The sequence below is a fragment of the Aspergillus saccharolyticus genome, assembly GCF_003184585.1.
Source record: "Aspergillus saccharolyticus JOP 1030-1 unplaced genomic scaffold BP01scaffold_29, whole genome shotgun sequence".
NCBI lineage: Eukaryota > Fungi > Ascomycota > Eurotiomycetes > Eurotiales > Aspergillaceae > Aspergillus > Aspergillus saccharolyticus.
The window spans coordinates 116,983-136,073 of NW_020290639.1; the positions used below are offsets into that span (position 1 = coordinate 116,983).

The 19,091-nt window shown below is 52.8% G+C and overlaps 5 protein-coding genes across 5 annotated transcripts; 3 read left to right on the top strand and 2 right to left on the bottom strand.

Moving 5' to 3' along the window:
• Positions 1–1,463: 1,463 nt before the first annotated feature.
• On the top strand, positions 1,464–1,674 carry BP01DRAFT_384802 (uncharacterized protein; the record flags this gene model as incomplete). Its single annotated transcript, XM_025577540.1, has 2 exons — positions 1,464–1,505; positions 1,564–1,674. The coding sequence occupies 2 exons, from the start codon at positions 1,464–1,466 to the stop codon at positions 1,672–1,674; spliced, it is 153 nt and encodes a 50-aa protein (XP_025429089.1).
• Positions 1,675–3,853: 2,179 nt separating this feature from the next.
• On the top strand, positions 3,854–8,683 carry BP01DRAFT_417519 (NicO-domain-containing protein). The gene is made up of 8 exons (XM_025579264.1): positions 3,854–4,298; positions 4,354–4,364; positions 4,421–4,493; positions 4,556–4,641; positions 4,707–4,985; positions 5,045–5,190; positions 5,256–5,603; positions 6,312–8,683. The coding sequence occupies exons 1-8, from the start codon at positions 4,086–4,088 to the stop codon at positions 8,537–8,539; spliced, it is 3,384 nt and encodes a 1,127-aa protein (XP_025429090.1). The 5' UTR covers positions 3,854–4,085; the 3' UTR covers positions 8,540–8,683.
• A 91-nt stretch (positions 8,684–8,774) lies between these two features.
• BP01DRAFT_301654 (aminophospholipid-translocating P4-type ATPase DRS2) lies at positions 8,775–12,946 on the bottom strand (the record flags this gene model as incomplete). The annotated part of the gene is made up of 3 exons (XM_025572039.1): positions 8,775–9,623; positions 9,670–9,973; positions 10,020–12,946. The coding sequence occupies 3 exons, from the start codon at positions 12,944–12,946 to the stop codon at positions 8,775–8,777; spliced, it is 4,080 nt and encodes a 1,359-aa protein (XP_025429091.1).
• A 3,054-nt stretch (positions 12,947–16,000) lies between these two features.
• BP01DRAFT_393681 (uncharacterized protein) lies at positions 16,001–17,340 on the top strand (the record flags this gene model as incomplete). Its single annotated transcript, XM_025578254.1, has 5 exons — positions 16,001–16,147; positions 16,202–16,260; positions 16,318–16,363; positions 16,414–16,680; positions 16,747–17,340. The coding sequence occupies 5 exons, from the start codon at positions 16,001–16,003 to the stop codon at positions 17,338–17,340; spliced, it is 1,113 nt and encodes a 370-aa protein (XP_025429092.1).
• A 482-nt stretch (positions 17,341–17,822) lies between these two features.
• BP01DRAFT_345441 (exosome non-catalytic core subunit RRP45) lies at positions 17,823–19,078 on the bottom strand. The gene is made up of 3 exons (XM_025573597.1): positions 18,811–19,078; positions 18,628–18,747; positions 17,823–18,535 (listed from the first exon to the last, which is right to left on the bottom strand). Exons 1-3 carry the CDS (start codon positions 18,972–18,974, stop codon positions 17,941–17,943), a joined length of 879 nt encoding a protein of 292 aa, XP_025429093.1. The 5' UTR covers positions 18,975–19,078; the 3' UTR covers positions 17,823–17,940.
• Positions 19,079–19,091: the final 13 nt, after the last annotated feature.

A 19,091-nucleotide genomic window follows, 5' to 3' on the forward strand; every position in this document is an offset into this window, starting at 1 on the left:
GTCGCTGTGTTGAAGGGCATTATTCGCTTCTCCTAATTGATTGTGCCCCCTGCAAGCGAGTGATGTTAACTGACTCGAGAATATGACCACAACATTGTGTATGATCTGCTGAGGCCCATTTTCAGCCGACAAAATTGAAGTGTGACTTGACTGGGTACAACGAGCCTCACTTCGAGCCTCATCGATATGATGTTCATATTGACAGTCTACTGAACTGGATCCCGGCGTGAGATTAAAGTGCTGCAGGGAGTCTGGGGACTTTCCTCCCATTTATGAAGCGACGTATGAACCTACATTTGAACCTGTTAGTTTGTCTCAGATGTATTATAGCTCACACCTGCTGGCGTATTCGGGGATTGAGTGCTGCCTTTATCAATGTTTCAAGTCCTGGAATCTGTCTTTCCCCTCGATGGTTCGTCGAATCCAAGCTGGAGGCGTACACTGTACCTTTGAGATCTTGCAATTATTTCGACTGTGACCAACATCATTTCAAAATCAGCCAGCCAAGAGAACACCCCGCTTTGATCTCCTGTTTCTCCTGGAATACACTGATTATTTTGAGAAACCGTACCGATATTCATTCGATTTCTAATTACCAAGGAAAAGACCCAAGTCAAAGGTTAGCTTATAAAGAGCATAGCTTTCAGTGGCTATTTGTTTATGGACCGCTGGGGAAGTTTGGAATTGTCGAAGCAGTAACCAGGATTTTCTGTAGATCACACCAACATCATAAAAATAGCAGTTGTTAAGTAATAATAAGAGATTATATTATTTTGACCAGTTAACAGTTTTTGGTAAAACAGCTTAGGCAAACGACAATGACGCAGACACGGCCGTGTGCGCTGTAGCCCTACAGTTGGTCATAAGCTACAACACGAAGAACCTCAGCATCTCTGAGCTGGATCTGCGACTGCTCGCCGGATATCGCAGCGCGCGGATCCCATGGGAGGGCTGCCTGGTAAATAACCAGGTTTTATTCGCTGTTTTTGCCGAGGTGAGTAGATGATTAATGCGTTAGGGGTTCCCAACTGAGCGGGAGGGGCTACAACGCCGCGAAAAGGAACACCCGGGCTTGGATTAATGTTTTCTGGATTGGGCCGCCATATTGTGAGCACGCGATGGAGGAATGTCATCGAAAGTCTTGTGGAAAGAACAGTGTTGCATTCTGACCAACAAAGGAAGGAAAGATTAAAAAAGATAAAACAAACTCATATAAGTAGCGAGTATGAAAAAGAGATTTTGTTCATCCACAAAGCCAGGCACTCAACGGCCACTCGCGGAGCAGATCAAAGCAGCGAGGGCAACTGGCCCTGAAGTTTTATTAGGGTCAAATCAAGCGCAACAGGAATTGACAAAGTTCTTTACCCATGCTGCGAATGAACAAACGGCTGCATTTCGTGGAGTCTAACCACCTGTCAATTGGGTGATATTCGTGGACGTCGACAGGCATGACCATGCTCATAATGCCGTCGGTGACCCTGATCGTGCTGACCTGGTACTGCATGGTGACGGGCCACTTGCTGGTTCTGTGGTCGCGGCTACAATACTATAAAGCGCATCCAGCTCGTCGTCTTCTGCGTCCAGAAGGCTATTCTCTCCGGGATTTACGTCTACGAAATGATTAAGAAGCTGCGTCTGCGGTCCGAGCGCTCGCGCCGCCTGATTCTGGTCTAGTTGTTCGTTATTAATATTATTATTCTCGTGCTGGATCAATTGGTCGTTGCGATCGAGTATACCGGGTACTATACGCTGCAGATTATATTTAAGCCTATCGCGTATTAGTAATATTAAGCTGAAGTTGGAGTATACAATTTTAGGGCGGTTGTTATAGATTGCCAAGAACCCTAAGTCTGAATAAGTTAATACCGATCTGTTATTAAATATAAGTGTTACTAGTACGTTTGTTACCACCCCGCAGGGGTAAAATAGGTATATAGCTGGCGCGGAGACGGGGACTACGGATATAATTATTATAGTTAACCAGATATAATTGGGGGAATCCGGGTTACAGGAGCGCAATTCAGTCAGGTCGCGGAACAGTTTAGTTTCTGCCTGCTAAATGTTGCTTTGGGGGCAATAGATGGGAATGGGGCTTACATTCTTGGTATATTGTCTGTGGCATATATTGTGGAGTTTTAGATTCCTGACTGAGTCCTTACAAACAGTATCAGTTACTTGGGAACTAGTACAGAGATACTTATAGAGATAATCCAACTTAGCGAAGCTAGGCATTTTTTTTTATTTTTGCCTTCTTTCCTACTTGGTAAACGTCCACGCTAAGTCAAAACGTAATCTGACATCTCCAGCCTATACCAGCAGGTTTAACTAGTTCTCACACCCCGCAATGCAATCCACCAGGTTCGAAAACGTGATCAGCGTCTCGCGCACATTCAACCGCGGCCACGCCTGCTTGGCCCACGCGCACTCCTCGAACAGAAACACCTCGTCGTCCCCGCGATCGAAGTCGTACACAGTACATGCGCACGCTCGACCCCGTAGCGATCCCGAAGTGCAGATCCGCCAACAGCCGCGTGCGCGCGCTGTCGCTCCCCGTCATCCATGATAAGATTAGTATACCGCTCAACCAGTTCGAGATCTCGTGCAGCGCGTGCTCCTTCCTCGATTATCGCGGCTTCTTGTTCCTCGTAGCCGAGCCCGGGGAGGCAATAGAGGCTATCTCTTACCATTGATTGGTTTCTCCCTCTTGATATCCAAAGCTTGTAGTCTAGCACGAGCACTTTCGTCCTGATCTGGAGTAATAGGATACCTATTTAGCCAAGACTTGATATTTTGAAGCAATTATCGAAGTCACAAAGCTAAGCAAGATTGGTAAAAGTAAAAGTATTAGCTACTAGGATCCAGATATAGTCACTTAATTACTAGATATCTTGAAGACAGTATTGAACCCTTCTCTATTCTCTCGTCAAGAATACATTGTAGATATAGTAATGTATCTAAAAGATGAATTCAGTATATCTATTTTATTCATGATAGCTGAAACTAGTTCACTGTTGAGCTAGGTTCTCACAGAATCCATGTGGTATAAGTACCATTAGTAGTAATTGGGCTATAGTTCAGCAGTTGGAAGTTGACAGGGAAATCGGGAGCTATGGCAATGAGGCGGATACTGTCATCTACGGGTTATCCGTAGGGAAATATGAGATCATGAATGTTTGAAAATGTTGTTTTGTTCTAAAAGGAACCCCAAAAGGATCCAGGGAAAGAAGGCCCCTGTTATGGGACCAAGGCCCTGATATAGAGCTCAGCTTCAGGCACCAGTTAGTACCTGAGGCCTCGTACACTATACACTAAACTAGCGCTGGCTTAGCACACACACTCAAAAGAATTTCCGCATGAACCGACGAAATAGCTCTTCAGCTATTTCTTCTTGTTCTAAGGCACGTTTCGATCAGCACGATCCATCCGTCCCGTAACATGTTCCCTAGATTAAGTACCTGTCCTGAATAGATCCACCAATCCAGGTGCCCTCAATATTGACGAAACGAGTTATATTGATTCTAAATGAACCAAGAATCATAACCAGGACATACTACCAATATTCACCGTCCTTCAGAGGTCGCTATTAGTGATGATCATTGTTGGTCAGAGATGGTTGTTCATTACTATCTGCTAACTGCTAACCGCGCCGATGAGGACGGGGACGGGGCGTCACCCCGCAGAAAAGGAAAAGGGCGACATCGAGGCATATTGTAGTTGGTAGACCGTAGGGGCAGTAGCGGGCACCTCCGAACGGTTCCGAAGTTGTGATGCGGAGAAAATGATCTCAGATTTCTTGCAGAATATCTACACCCCTCCTGTGAGTGGTTGGCGTGAATAATGATAATTCCCCTCCCTTAGACTCTTATCGGGACTAAGCATCTTATCAACCCAGTTTCTCTGCTGGCTGCCCCTCATCTTGGCTTTTTAAAAACCCTGCCCGTATACATACCTACTACTACGAGGTGTAATCAACCCCTCTCCCCCGCACACCCAACCCTGGCTGCCGCCAAGTTGTGGCCATTCGCATCAACCACCAGAGAACTTGAGTTGCTCTCTCGAATCCCTCCCTTTGCCTGCAACCCACCATGCGGGACTCTTCTTCTCCCTCTCCGGGGGAGACCAGCTCGGTCCACGACACCCTTGATCGCAAATGGACCCCCAAGTTTCTGGTCCAGCAGGCCGAAAAGTCGCACCGTCGACTACCTGGGATCCGAAAGATTCCCCTTTCTGCCATCGGGATTATCCTCTTCATCGCCTTCTTGAATGTGGTCGTGTGGATTGCCGCGGCGATTGTCTTGGTATGTTTGACCAGCCTTGATGTCGGAGTTGGGTACGAACTAACATGCGCTGCAGAGATATCACCCGTAAGCCTAATCCTCGCAGCATGTGCTGGTAGGATGCAGCTGACCTTGCACCCCAGATCTCTGGTGTCCAACGCCGTCCTTTCCTACACCCTGGGAATGAGACACGCCTTTGACGCCGACCATATCTCGGTACCCCTCATTCTTTTTCCCCCTGCAGCCCCATGCATATCAGTACTGACTCCAGACGACAGGCCATCGACCTCATGACCCGGAGATTGCTAGCGACCGGCCAAAAGCCCGTCACCGTGGGGACATTCTTCTCCCTCGGCCACTCCACGTACTGTGGTCCCCCCCTCCTCCTCTCGTTCGACCAGAGCTCCCTCCATGCTAACACCAACGCAGCATCGTGATCATCACCTCGATCGTGGTCGCAGCCACCGCGGCCGCCATCTCCTCGCGCTTCGACAGCTTCAGCACCATTGGCGGGATCATCGGCACCTCTGTCAGCGCCGCCTTCTTGATCCTGTTGGGCGTGATGAACGCCTACATCCTCTACAAGTTGTACCGGCAGATGCAAAAGGTGTTGGACTTGCCCGAAGGCCAAGAGGATGAAATGTGGAAGATCGAGGGCGGCGGGGTTTTGTTCAAGGTGCTGAAGCGCATGTTCAAGTTGATTGACCGGTAAGCCCCGTACCCTCCAGAAGCAGGCTCTCGCGCACGGGCTTACTGGCGGAACACAGGCCATGGAAGATGTATCCCCTCGGGATTTTATTTGGTCTCGGCTTCGACACCTCCTCGGAGATCGCCTTGCTAGGAATTTCCTCGGTAGAGGCGGCCAAGGGGACGAACTTTTGGGTGATTTTGATTTTCCCCGCACTGTTTACTGGTAACTAACTACCCATCCATTAACCACCCGCCCAACAAGGAGAATAAAAAAAGCTGATGATGCAGCCGGAATGTGTCTCCTCGACACCACCGACGGCGCCCTCATGCTCTCACTCTACGTCCAGCCGTCAGCCAACTTCCTCCCGCCCAAGAGCGACCCCGACCCCGCCTCCGATGAGAATGAATCCTCCCACGAGGGCGATGGGGAAGTCACCGCCGCCAAGAACCACCGCGACCCCATCGCCTTTTTGTACTACTCCATCGTCCTCACCTCCCTCACGGTGATCGTGGCCATCGTCATCGGCATCATCCAGGTGCTGACGCTGGTGCTGAACGTGGCCCACCCCACGGGCAAGTTCTGGGATGGCGTGCAGGTGGCCGGCGACTACTACGATGCCATCGGCGGCGGCATCTGTGGGTGTTTCCTCGTGATCGGCGGATTGAGTGTCGTGGTGTATCAACCGTGGCGGCGGTGGGTGGCCAGACGGCATGGCAGGACCATTGTGACGGATGTCGAGGGGGAGGGATATCGCGATGAGCCTGTGATTCGGAAGGGGAGGGTGGAGGTTGGGGGAGAGGAGCGCGTAGGGAAGGGGGCTAAGGGGGCTACGACTTCGGTTGAGCCGGTGGGTGGACCGTCGAGTTGATTGTGGACTGGCGTACTGTTGGGGGGAAAGAACACGGTGAAGGGAGATGCTGTTTGCTGGATCATCCTGTTGGATCATACGGCTTATGAGGGCATAACTAGAGGAAAAGTTTTGAATATTACGGCATCCTTCGTAATTGACACCTTCGGCACAACTGGGGCTTGTGGATTGCCGGTATCGGCAGTGTCAGTGAAATACATGCATCAATACCCAGCACAGCCAATGGGCTGCAGGCTACTTACTCGTTCCATGGGTTCGATCGTAGCAGCACTATACCCTCTACGGCAGATAAATGCCTAAGGCAGACAATATGCCTGACTGACGTCACACATCACCGAAGCACTGAACTTCGCCATCACATCACAGCGTCCTGGCCATGGAAGTGACATCTGCATAGAGGGTCATACTCTCTCTTGCTGACATCATGTAGGATACTATAATATACCGCAAGTGCATATGAGCATGTCTGATACAGCATCAACCTCGACCGAAGGCGACGACCCCGACCCGAGTCGCCTCGACCGCCTCGACTTCTCCGCATGTCCGCCCATCTACGTCCTTCAAACGCACCTGAGCATCGAGGCCCTCCACGAGATTGAGGAAGAGCTGGTCCACCGCAACGCGCGTCTGACCTACGACATCGACGAAGCCCGTCTCATCCTCGGCAAGATCAGCCAGCCGAAACGCGCCGCACTGGACCTGCGCACCCTCGGCCTGTGGACCGAAGCCATCCCCGAAAGACCAGAGGGACCGCCTGTCAAGCGCCGCCGGGGCAATGGCCCTGGCGCCGAGGTCATCGACCTCAGCACGGAGACGGAAGACGAAGCCGACGGGATGAGCGTGCACGCCTCCGCCAGACATGTCGCCCAGCCACAGACAACCAATGAGACCGACAGCGACAGCGACGGCGCCAGCACCAACATCCGAGTCATCAAACTCGACTGGCTGCACCAATGCATCCGCACCAACACCCTCCTGCCCCCGGGGGCATACACCATCTACCACGCCCGCCGAATCGCGCGTCCCAGCGCGACCCAAACCCCACTCCCGAAGCCCCAGCCCAATACGACAATCCTGCAACGCGCCAAAGCAGACGCCTCGATGCAACCGCCCCGGGCGTCGTACCAGCCGCAGCACCGCCAGCATCCTCGCACCCACGCCGCCGCATCCCAAACCACAATCATTCCAACCTTGCACCGCACGACCACCTCCGAAGCCGAAGAAACCGCCTCCCTGCCTCCCCCGCCGGACTGGGTCACCTCACCGACGCACAAGGGCCACACCTACGCCTGCCTGCGCTCCACGCCGCTCCACCCACCCAACGAGCCGTTCATCGCGGAACTGCTGCAGATCCGACATATCCGCGAACTCACGCTGGATGAAATCGGCGTGCGCGCGTACAGCACCGCCATTGCGGCCATCGCCGCGTATCCCGAGCCGCTGCACCGGCCGGCGGAGGTCCTGCGGTTACCAGGGTGTGATGCGAAGATCGCCAACCTGTTCTACGAGTTTCAGCTGGCCGAGGCACGAGCCTCGGAAGGAGAAGACAGCCCACGCCCATCCCAAGCTCAGCCCGACCCCGCCGAAAGCAGCAGCAGCACTACCCCTCCCCCACCAAAAAAGGGAATCCTCACAGCAACCCACCCCCTCACCACCGACCCCACCCTGCGCACCCTCGACACCTTCTACAACATCTGGGGCGTCGGCGCCAAAACCGCCCAGGACTTCTACTACCGACGGGGCTGGCGCTCCCTCGACGACGTGGTCGAGTACGGCTGGCACAGTCTGACGCGCGTGCAGCAGATCGGGGTGAAGTACTACGAGGAGTTCCAAGAACGCATTCTGCGGGCAGAGGTGGAGGCGATTGCCGGGGTGGTGCTACGGCATGCGAATCGGGTTGTTGTCGCCGCTGCTGCTGCTGCTGCTGCTGCCACCGCCGTTCCACAACAAGCCCAACAAGGCCAAGCAGCCCAGCAGGGGGAGGGGGAAGGGGGAGGATCATCAGTGGGGGCAGAATCGGCGACCGACGACGACGACGACGCTACCGGACCAGACTCGCCGTCTACACACCAAGCGGTCGCCGGCGGGGTGGAATGTATCATCACCGGCTCGCACCGACGCGGCAAGGCCTCCTCCGGGGACGTGGACCTGATCCTCACGCACCGGGACGAGTCCGCCACCAAGAACCTCATCACGGAGGTGCTGCGCAGTCTGGAGACGGAGGGGTGGATCACGCATACGCTGGTGTTGCATGCGGGCCATTCGGCGCGGGACCAGCAGACGGCGCCGTACAAGGCGGATGCGGGCGAGAGCGCGGTGCAGCGCAAGATGTTTGATTCGTTGGATAAGGGGTTGGTGGTGTGGCAGGATCCCCCGCCGCCTCCTTCTCGTGCTTCACCTGCAGGGGAGACGCGCAACACCAACCCCCACCGGCGGGTCGATATTATCATCTCCCCCTGGCGGACGGTGGGGTGTGCCGTGCTTGGGTGGTCTGGCGACAAGACCTTCGAGCGGGATTTGCGGCGGTTTGCCAAGAAGGAGCGCGGATGGAAGTTTGATTCCAGCGGTGTGCGCGAGCGCACGAGTGGTGGGCACGTGGTCGATTTGGAGGCGGCCGGAGAAACGTGGCAGGACAGGGAGAGATTGGTGATGGAGGGGTTGGGGATTGGATGGCGGCCGCCCGAGGAGAGGTGTACTCGATAGTAGGTATGTACACCTTGCCAAAGGAGAGGAAAAGTGAGGTAGATACGGGCGGGATAACTATGATGATACTACACTTCACTCCTAACCTATTTCACATTGTCTCATCATAAGAGCTTAAGTACACAAAACAACAGGAACACAAGTCTCATCCCCCCAAGAGACAAAATAGACATACAAGAATCAGAATCAGAATTCTCAATCACAATCAGAATGAATCCATCAATCAAATCATTCGTTACACTAGTGCCCGCGAGCTGGTCATTTCACCATATCGTCCTCTTGCTCTCGTGGTATCGTAAGCATTTACAACTCTCATCTGCCCGCCCTCGTCCGCCTGGCTGAACGCGTACCCGCGCTGCTTCCGCATCCGCTGCACCTGTCGCACCTTGCGGATTGCCTTCTGGAACTGCTCCATGCGCGGCCGGTAGTCCTGCACATTGTATTTTTGGATCTCCTGCACGTGGTGATAGTGCTGCGGGAAGTACATCCGCTTGGCGTACTTCCAGGCATAATCGCGAAGCAAACAAATGCACGGCAGGATCACCACCAGTAGGTAGAACGTGGGCGACTTGAAAACCTCGGGGATGGTGCCGTAGTATTCGGTCGAGAAGCCGATGGCCGGTGCGGCATAGCCATAGGCCGGCAGGAAGATCAGCCAGATGATCATCGATCCCGGAATGGCAATGAAGGTGTATTTCGTCCAAATGTTCGTGATCAACGCCGCCTTGCCGAGCACAGTCGCCAGTGCGGCCGTGTACAAGGCTTCGGCCCAGACCCAGTGTCCGGCAGTTTTGCCGTCGGCTTGAGGTCCGTCCCAGATGAAGAACAGCTCTCCGACGATATACAGCAGCAACGAGTGGTAGAAACCGTTGGCAATCCACGACCAGAAACTGTGTCGTCGGAAGAACAGCCCCTTCTGGCCCATCTGGTATAGCTGGGGATACCGATCTAGCAGCCGCGCAGAGATAAACTGGTCACAGATGCCCATGGCGAACGGTGGAAGGACTGTGAAGAAGACATTGTAGAACGACAGTGTCCATGATTCATAGATAACCTCACCAGAGAAAGCGTTTTGGAAAGAGTACTATGTATGGTTAGTCATATTCGTACCACTGTTCGAGATTGCTTACCCAGAACTGCGTCATACAAAGAGCAATATTCTTGTAGAACGAGTACAGAATCACCCGGCTGATACGATGATAGTTCCAGGCACCGTGAACCAGAAGCAGCTTGCGCAAGTAACGGAACTGAGCGATTGACACATCCGCCGACCGCGCAGCCTGCAAACCTTCAACACCACTAATACCAACACCGACATGTGCCGCTTGGATCATGGACACGTCGTTGGCACCGTCACCAATGGCAAGAAGCAGGGACTTGAGATGACGCTTGACCAGCTTGACAACAAGGGCTTTCTGAAGCGGAGACACACGGCTTTTCAAATTAGGACAGTTCAAACAAGCTTTCACAGGGGACTCACCAGCAAACCACCGCTTTGCACAACACCGCCAAGTCCAAGAACAACTTCTCCATGTCCTTCTCGAGAGCAAAGGTCAGCGATCGACCATCGATGATCAATGCCATCGCTTCGGTCTCGCCAGAGTTACCCTGGCTCTGGATAGCCTGAAGCTTTTTGGTCAGATTATCCTTTGTAGCCTGGGCGGATTCCTCGTTGACAATGAGCAAAGTCATATCCTCCGAGATCAGCTTGCACGACATGCCGATGTTGATGGCGGTCTCCTGTCGGTCACCAGTCAAGACCCAAATCTTGATACCTGCTGTCTGAAGGGTATGAATAGTGTCCGGAACTCCATCCTGCAAGCGATCCTCAATAGCTGTTGCTCCGAGAAGATAAAAGTCCCTCTCAATGAGTTCCGCCGCTTTGTCCAGCTCATCCGCGCGGTTTCCGCTAACTGTTGTTGCTGCCTTGTCGTAGATCTGGTACCATTGCTGGAACTCCGCTTCGGGTATCTCGCGCATAGCGAGACAAAGCGTTCGAAGTCCCTCTGACGCATACTCCTCCAGGTATTGCAAAGTCGCCTCAACGGTCGGGTTATCGGGGTTCAGCCGCTCGAGAATGACGGTGTCCGCACCTTTGGTGTAGATGCGAATTTTGCCGTCTGGGCAGCGGAAGATCGTGGACATACGCTTTCTCGTGGAGTTGAATTCGCAGACTGCCAGCAGCTCATACTCGTAGTCCTGCCCCTCCACTGTGAAAATCACGGATCGCGGTTTACGGTTGGAGAAACGATATCCCAGCAGTGCAGCACCCTCGACCAGTGCCCCTTCATCCGGAGAGGCCGCCTGGTACTTGATCTTGCCCGGTTCCTTCTCAGATCTCTCCGGAATGACAGTATGACAGGTCGCAAGAAGAATAAGAAAGTGGTTGATCACGTCTGCGGACGGATGAGCGCGAAGGTTCTCCTTGAGCTTCTTGAAGTCATGAACGCCCACTTCGACACCGTCTTCAACCGTGGCGCGGCGATCCTCAGGAACGTCCTCGCCATATTGTATGCCGGAAATAGTGCACTGCTTGAACTCCATCATATTACAAGTCAAGGTACCCGTCTTGTCGGAGAAGATGTACTCGATCTGTCCCAATTCCTCCACCAGAGATGACGTCCTACAAGTTGCGGGGGTATCGGTCTTGTCGTAGTAAATGTCGAGATCGGCATTAATCAAGAAGGCCTGCGCGTATTTGATGATTTCGATAGTGACAAAAAGGGAGATTGGAACCAAGTTCGAGTAGAGGACCCAGTAGGTGAAGATATCCAGGACGAATTGCTTGACCGCATTCGTACTGCCGTAGTCGAGATATGTGAGCTGCTTCGCCTCCGTTTGCCGGATGACCAAATCACCCACGGAACTGATCACACTAAGTGCCACAAGGATACCGACCAACATGAGAATCTGAACATTGACCATGCGCTCGACAGCGGTTCTTTTGATCGGGGTTGCCGTGGCGTTTCGCATCAATTTCGTTTCGTGACCTGTAAAGACAACGATTCCATGGACCCAAGGAGTGTTGCGCAGAGTCGCACCACGCAAGAGCAACTGATCCGGAGCCAGTGGCAGTTCCTTCTCACCACCACCGGCGTGCATAGTCAAAGTCGCCTCGTAAGTGTAAAGACTGCTGTTGGGCTGTTCCGATCGGACACGTCCGGTCAACCGGCTGAGGTCTGCGGGACTGACCAGATGCGCAGTCTCCGGAATAGCTTGCTTGATTTTCAGGTTGGTTTCACCGTCCAAATTGGCCGTTTCAATATAGCAGAGACCCTCGGGTTCCGACGACGCGAGCAAGACCATATCGGCTGGGAATGGCTGCTCTGACTCCACGCGAACAATATCACCAACAGCAACATCGATCCACTTGGTTTCATGAAAACTCGAGCCTTTCAGCACTTGTGTCTTGGAATAGTTCAGCCCCTTATCCGATGACCTCCGTTTGTAGTCTTCGACAAGTTCCTTGATGGCTGAAACCAATAACACAATCAATAACGGACCGATGGTGGTATAACGATTCGTGGGGGTAACGTTCGGGATCTGCTGGAGAACAGCGGTAAAGAGGAAGAACAAATTGGCGTATTTCGAGAACTGTTCGAATAGGAACTTTGGAATGAACGTGAAGACGTTGTACTTAGCAGTCGAGACATGGTTGTCGACAAACTTGTGTACGGCGTTCGCAGGCGGGTTGTTCAAAACAATCATGCGAGGACCCAGCGTCGATGGGTCGACCTTCCTGCGACCGAAACCGAACTTGAAATCCGAACTCTTCGACGTCTTTCGAGCGCCGGTCGCAGCCCTCTCATCCGGATCAGCACTGTCCAGCCGAGCCGCACGAGCGCCCGACTCCGTCAGGGGGAGATCCATTTCCGAGTACTCGGGTCCCATGCCCAGCATGTGCTTCGCCCTTCCCATCAAGCCACCTCCTAGGCCCAGAATGCTGTTCCTCTCCTTCGCCTGACGAACCCGACTGTTGGGCTGCAGGTGGTCCACGTCGCCATCATCCAGGTCGTAGTATCCGTGCAGGGATCGGTCGTCGTCGAATTCATCAAGGGAGTATCGGTTGTAGTTGCTTAGGCCGGACGTATGTGAATAGGTGCGAGACATGTCGGCTCCGGAGTAAGGATCGGTCAGATAGCCCCCAGTCTGCGCCGGGGGATGCGCGGACGACGTCGCATGGGCGCCCGAATGCGGCGGAGCTTGTCCGCCGACGAAGCTATCGTAGGATACAGAGGGCCGTGGCTGGAGTTGATCGGAATCATTTATATCGTATTGTCGCAAGAGGTTGTCATCATTGACGGGTGGACGATGACCCGTGTTGTACATGGGAGCGGACTCATCCAGCAGCAGTTCATCGTTGTGGCCAGCGGCTGGATGAGGTCCGGGGGGCCTACCGCTGGCCATGACGCTGAAGGCGGGCAGACACCGTTACTGCGAAGATGTGCCCCAGGAGCATTGATTGTCGGGAAGGAAGGGGATGAAATTCGCACGCAGGAGACCACAGAGGATGACGGCGGATGGCGGAAAGACGTAGGATCAGGAACAACGTGGTCGGAAGCGAGACGGAGTAACAGTCAGCGGCGGGGAGGGAGTGAAGTGAAGCAGATGGGGAGAAATTCTGACTGCCTGGCGGTTTAGCTCAGATGCCGCGCAAAGGCGTCGAGGCTAAGCAGAATTAGCGTTAGATCACCGCCAGTGGCTGGGGCCGGGAGACGGGGCGGGGGGTTCGTCGGTTCGGAACGGTGAGGAAGTTGGTGACTGAGAGATGCGCTGATTGAATGCTATGAAGGACAAATGATATGGTGTCTCAAGAGTAATCAAGACAGGTTTAGCAGAGTCAGCGATTTGCCTCTGCCGCGTGGTTGAAAGTGGATGATGGATTGGAGAAAGAGAGGGATGAACTCCCCCTTCCGGTTCGGGTTAGCGTCGCCTGACCGATCCTCAACTGCCGTCATTTCTAGGAGGTACTCTACGGAGTACTCGACCATCAACATCAAAACAAATAACTACTTAAATTCACTGACATTCTAGCATCAACACAAGAAGCAGAGCGAGCCCAGAGTCCCTCCATTGAAATCTTCCAATCATCGGGGAATAACGTCCAATAATAGCCTTGGACGGTGTAACCGGTTGCAGTCATGTTTTGCAAGGTCGCGAAGCGTCTTGAGACGCCGATCCAAGTAGAATGTCATGAGCCTTCTTCAATACTCGGATGAAGAACACATGATTTCGAAAAGATGTCCAGTCTATAGCGGTCTTTCTGACCTCAATTCTGACCCTTCGTAGCGCCCGCCCCGCCCCCCCCCCTCACATTTAGCGTAATGAAGGTCCTCGATAAAGTCATCGTTAGTGCTGACACCTTTCATTGATTCTGCCAGTTTTACGTGCTCATTCACATATAAAGAAAGCATAGCTTCTTGACATGATTACATGAGATGGCACCCCTTGAGCCGCTACTGTCGTTTTCAGCCAAATCCCCACGTTGTTCGAGGCCATTTTGACCTTTCGAGGATCATACTGGTATAAATCGTAGAACACATTGGACAATTTCTGCATGGCAGTGCGCCAAGGGAATATCGAACGAGTCTGCCAGAAAAATCAACTTATGAGCTTGATCTTGGACAGGTATCTTGATTTCGATGCCATTTCGGAGCAGGAACCACAGATGCTATATAAATACCACGGACAAACATCAAGCAAAGCCACCTCCAGATTGACAAGTCGATGGGTGCGTTGAAGGCTTGGAATGCATAATTTTTCTTCTGGTCTCTTTGCGAATTCTAGCTAGCTGAGCAGCTCCGATCTCGTGTTGCCAGCCAAAGCACAATATCCTACACATGAGGGGACAGCAGGTTGCAGTGATGGAGCCTGGTCTAGGCCTTCCAGATTGAATCCGAGGACGAAGAGTACAGGCTTCAGCTGTCGTTTTGCCAAACCTCTCCCAATCCGTCAGTCTGAAAAGAGTTTTGGAATGCATAGAATTTGTCAATTCTGAGAAACAGACTAGCAACTCTCACTGGACTATCGTGTCTGAAATTTGAGTTTGAGAGGCAATAAAGTCGTCGTGCAGGTATCCAACGCACGGTTCTCAAACTCCTCCCCTGTCTCACCAGGCACAAACGTCAAAGCATAGTGCTGGACTAAGACAGATACCGTGATACGAAGGCTGAGCAGAGCGAGATTCTTTCCCGGACAGCTATACGGGCCTAATGACGGCTGTCAGTGATAAAACATATCCAATCAGTCGAAGTGCGTATTGAGCCCCGAGACGATGACAATGAAAACAATCGACAAATGCCAATGCTTGTTGCGAGTCCCGCATTGAAGGCGCCTGCAATCCAGCTGACTCTTAGCAGACATCGGAGTACTGAGAATTCAGTCAACGTGATATGGGCGAGTACCACTACAGAAACAACAGCGAGGTATAGTAGTGCTAAAAGATCATGCAGGTAGTCTTCCGTGGGAAAGCTGGTGCGAAAGATGGTGAGATGGAGGACGACCGCTGATGCCGCAGCGGAAACTCCCAGACTGGGCCAGTCCTTGTCGAGTACAGCACAATCAACTGCTGACCAGAGCCACAGTCTCGCTGCAGTGCCTCCATTTTGCGATCGGTATTGGTCTTTATACTACCTACCCATTGATCGAGTGCACAAAGCAGGTCATTAATGAGAACAAGATATTTCGCAGCTCGAGCACTTAAGGAATATAAATATCAATCCAATCTGGAAAGTTCCAGTGTCCTGCACTTCTGCCTGCTAGAGCAGACGGCGGCGTGGTCATAATCGACAAGGAGGGTATGTCAGTGGCAGTAAAGCTTTGGTCAGTCAATTAACCCCTGATGAATCCCCACTGGAACACCCCTACTAATAGTACTCTCCATCTCAGCCGATCGCAACATCAGACCGAGACCGAGGAACAAGACACGACATATCAAGAGTCTAAGACCCATCACAAATAATGGTGGGACTGGTTCCTCGTGCGGACAATATGCAGCTCGAGCCATCGTCCCCACTCTTCTCCTTCGCTACTCGTGCTCGCTGAATTACGTCGCAGCCATTCAGTGGTCGATTAAAGCACCGATCCACATCGCGAGCGATAGGACACTAGGAAGGGAGCAGCCGTCCGCAGTGGAGCTTGATCTCATGCCAGCCTTTGCGAATTGGTCGGAGGAGATGAAGCAAAGAGTTTAGCTGACTGGATCTCATTTGCATCTAAAAGCTCCTAGTGATGGCGCCTGCAGGGATGGTATGACTATGACAAGGTTGAAGCACACGGTAGGATGGGCCAGATCAGAAGAGGGGGAGGGACAGAAACGGCCGCCTCCCAATCACTCAGGAATATGCCCAATGGGTTCGTGATGATTTGCGGTATATATATATCTTTGGTGAGTTGGAGTCGCAGTAGATTAGCAAGAAGCATTAGATTTGCACAAACCCGTCTAGCGGACCATTGCGTGCGATGGCTATCGAGAATCTTCAGGCATTGACCTACGGAGTCATTTCAGTTGCTTTTGCGATCGGAACTTGCTCCATCTTCCTCCGGCTATATTGTCGACTACGCCGCGAAACATTTGGTCGGGACGATGTAGTCGCCATTATACTCTTGGTGAGGGCTGATCGTTTTTCCAAACAACGAGCACCCAAACTGACTTCAACACAGTTCGTCAACGGAATGCAGCAGACGATTCTGTACATTTTCCTTCACCATGGGTGTGGGCTGTAAGAGAACAATATCCGCCCAAGAACTAGCGGAGAGCTGACAATGTCCTATGATAGACACTATGACCTATTATCCTTGCATCAACGCGAACAGATCACCAAGGTGTGCGCTCAGCTTCAACGGTGCCTTCTCTGCTGACGCATGCAATCCAGTGGCTGTTCATCGAAGAGATTTTCTATATGTTCGTGCATTGGACTATCAAGCAAGCGTTCCTGCTCTTCTACCTCCGACTATCCCCCGATCGTCCATTCCAGATCAAAGTCTACGGCACAATGGTCCTGAGCACGCTGATCATGATCGCAAACTGGTTACTTGCCTTCCTACAGTGCCGACCGCTCGAGGCCATCTTCCATCCGGCGGACTACCCCAACGCGCAGTGTATGAGCACATATGTTGTCATGATGGTGCCGACAGGACTGGTTAGGCTCTCGAAAACATAAACTATTCATGAATCCCTATGCTAATATGTGATCAACAATTGCAAGAACGTCGTCACGGACATTATCGTCCTCACCCTACCGATTCCGACCGTGTTGAGACTCCAAATGAGCAATCGGCGCAAGATGGCCGTCCTTGGAATCATGGGGTTCGGCGGCTTATCGGTAGTGACAGCGCTCTGCCCCTTCGACGTGCAGAGACAAGTCATCGCCAACGCCGACACGACCTACGTGCTCGGCCGAATGATTATCGTTGCGGCGATTGAGATCGAGATTGCGGTGGTGGCAGTGAACCTCCCCGCTCTGCGGAGCCTTTTCACCGATCTCGTGGGCAGCTCAACCGAGGACTCGACCAATGGTTCCCATCGACTTTCAGGTTATATCGAGCAAGGCTCGCATGCAGGCCTACAGAAGCACGAAGCCCGTTTGTCCCGCACTAATCTGCCGGCCCACAAGTTGTTGGGTGCCAACTTGACCGGCTCCGAAGAGGAGCTGCTAAGACAGGCAGCCAGCAAGTCGAACATCACCGTCACGACGAATGAGGACGTGGCATCCGAACGAGCGAACAGTGAGTATATGGCAGAACTAGGCTTTGCTCCCATTGTGAGTCAGAATCTAAAAGACCACGTCGAGGCCTTGTAAAATCTCTCAATGCAAAAAGTTCCCTATCAGCGATTTAGACACATTGATCACTGAACTAAAGTGTGGCTTGCCGGCTGTCAGATCGTAGTCTGCCCAAGAAGCAAGCTTTCTCATATCTGGTTGGGCGATTTGGCTGCGGCCAATCTCCGAATTACTCCGCACGCTTTGTGCAAGCGAGTGAGGGCCGAGAACATCGTCCCCCGATTCACCGTAGCTTCATGGACTCCATTGGGATCTGCGAAAGATGCTTCATTTCCCGATGGACACTAAATCATAGCGACTGCTCAACGACTGGGGATTGCGGATCACACCACAGGCAGTGACCAGAAAGGGGATTCCAGCGAGATGCAGGAGCATATCAATGGCAATGAAATGACATTTGCTCTACTGCAGCCAGGCATTACTGCACCTGCAAAGATGCTTGAGAGTTGGATCTTGAGATGTTGAAATAATCATGCCTTTCCTACTGGTTCTTCGTCAAAGCCCATTCAAATCAAATCTGATTGCTCGTCTTTTAAAAACCATTAGACTCCAGGTACCATGCTTGCCATCTCTATTCCATAGCAGAGAGAAACACGAAAAAATTAATAGAACCGCAAATCACCGATCGTTTTCCGCGCGCGACTCCTCCGCCATGCCCTTCTTCGCCCTCTTCGCCAAATCCGCCTGCAGCGCCTTGTCAATAATACCATTGATCTCCTTGACCTTGTCCAGAGCGACGGAGGTCTTATTGACAAAGACCATAGCATCAACCGGTGAGCCGGAGAACTTGGACATGAAGCAGAGGTCGCCGGCGTTGTTGAGGCCGAACACGACGTCCGCCTCGGCGGCCTGCTCCTCCTTGCGGGTGGCGTCGAGGATGACACGCTTGCCCTCGTCGAAGGAGTGGAACGTGACGGCGAGCGGCTTGTGCGTGATGTTCAGCGCGACAGGCACGCGCTCGTCCAGCCCGTACACAATGACCTGGCCGTCCTTGACGACCGCGTCGGGCCGCCGGAAGTGCTGCAGCCCGGCCATGATGCCCATGCAGGCCGCATCGATCAGGTTGCCGTCATAGTCGGTGATGTGCACGTCCGCGCGCACGCTCCAGCAGCTGACGCCCTTGACAATACACAGCGATTCGGTGTCCAGCGCGTTGGAGTGGCGGATGACTCGGTCCAGGACGTTAGTTACGTAGGTTTCGAGGTCGCCTTGTCTGTATTCCGTTGCGGAGCAATTAGCATCAGCCCGCACCATCCCAGGATTGTTTCGACCAAGGGTTGTTGGGTTTGGGTAGTCGGCTCTTACCGTCCGTTATCCCACGCCGGCGACCCCATGGCAGTAAGCTCCATCGCGATTGTGAATAGGCCGTCGAACGGACGGTCATCGTGCGGTTTCGTTACTTCAGCGGAGATGCGAGTTACTAGGCTGCCCACCCATAAGACTTAGTATTTTGCATGGGGGCCAGTATTATCATAACAGTGTGCGTACCTCGTCCGACCAAGCTGCACCTTGACATGTCCATACTCCTCCCCGAACGTGACCTTCAACGGCCGCAACTCATCCGCCGCGCGGCCGTCCAATCTTACGTCCTCGCGCAGCGCATCGAGGATGAAGTCGCGCTCCGCGATTGAGAGCGGTGCTTCTTTGTTCATATTTCTGGAGAGGGAGGTTTGAGGAGGAGGGGCGGGCGGACTTGGCCGCAGCGGAGGGGAAGACTCGTTTTCTTTGCTGGGTGGGCCAAATTTCCTGCTGGGCGGGTTATCGTCATT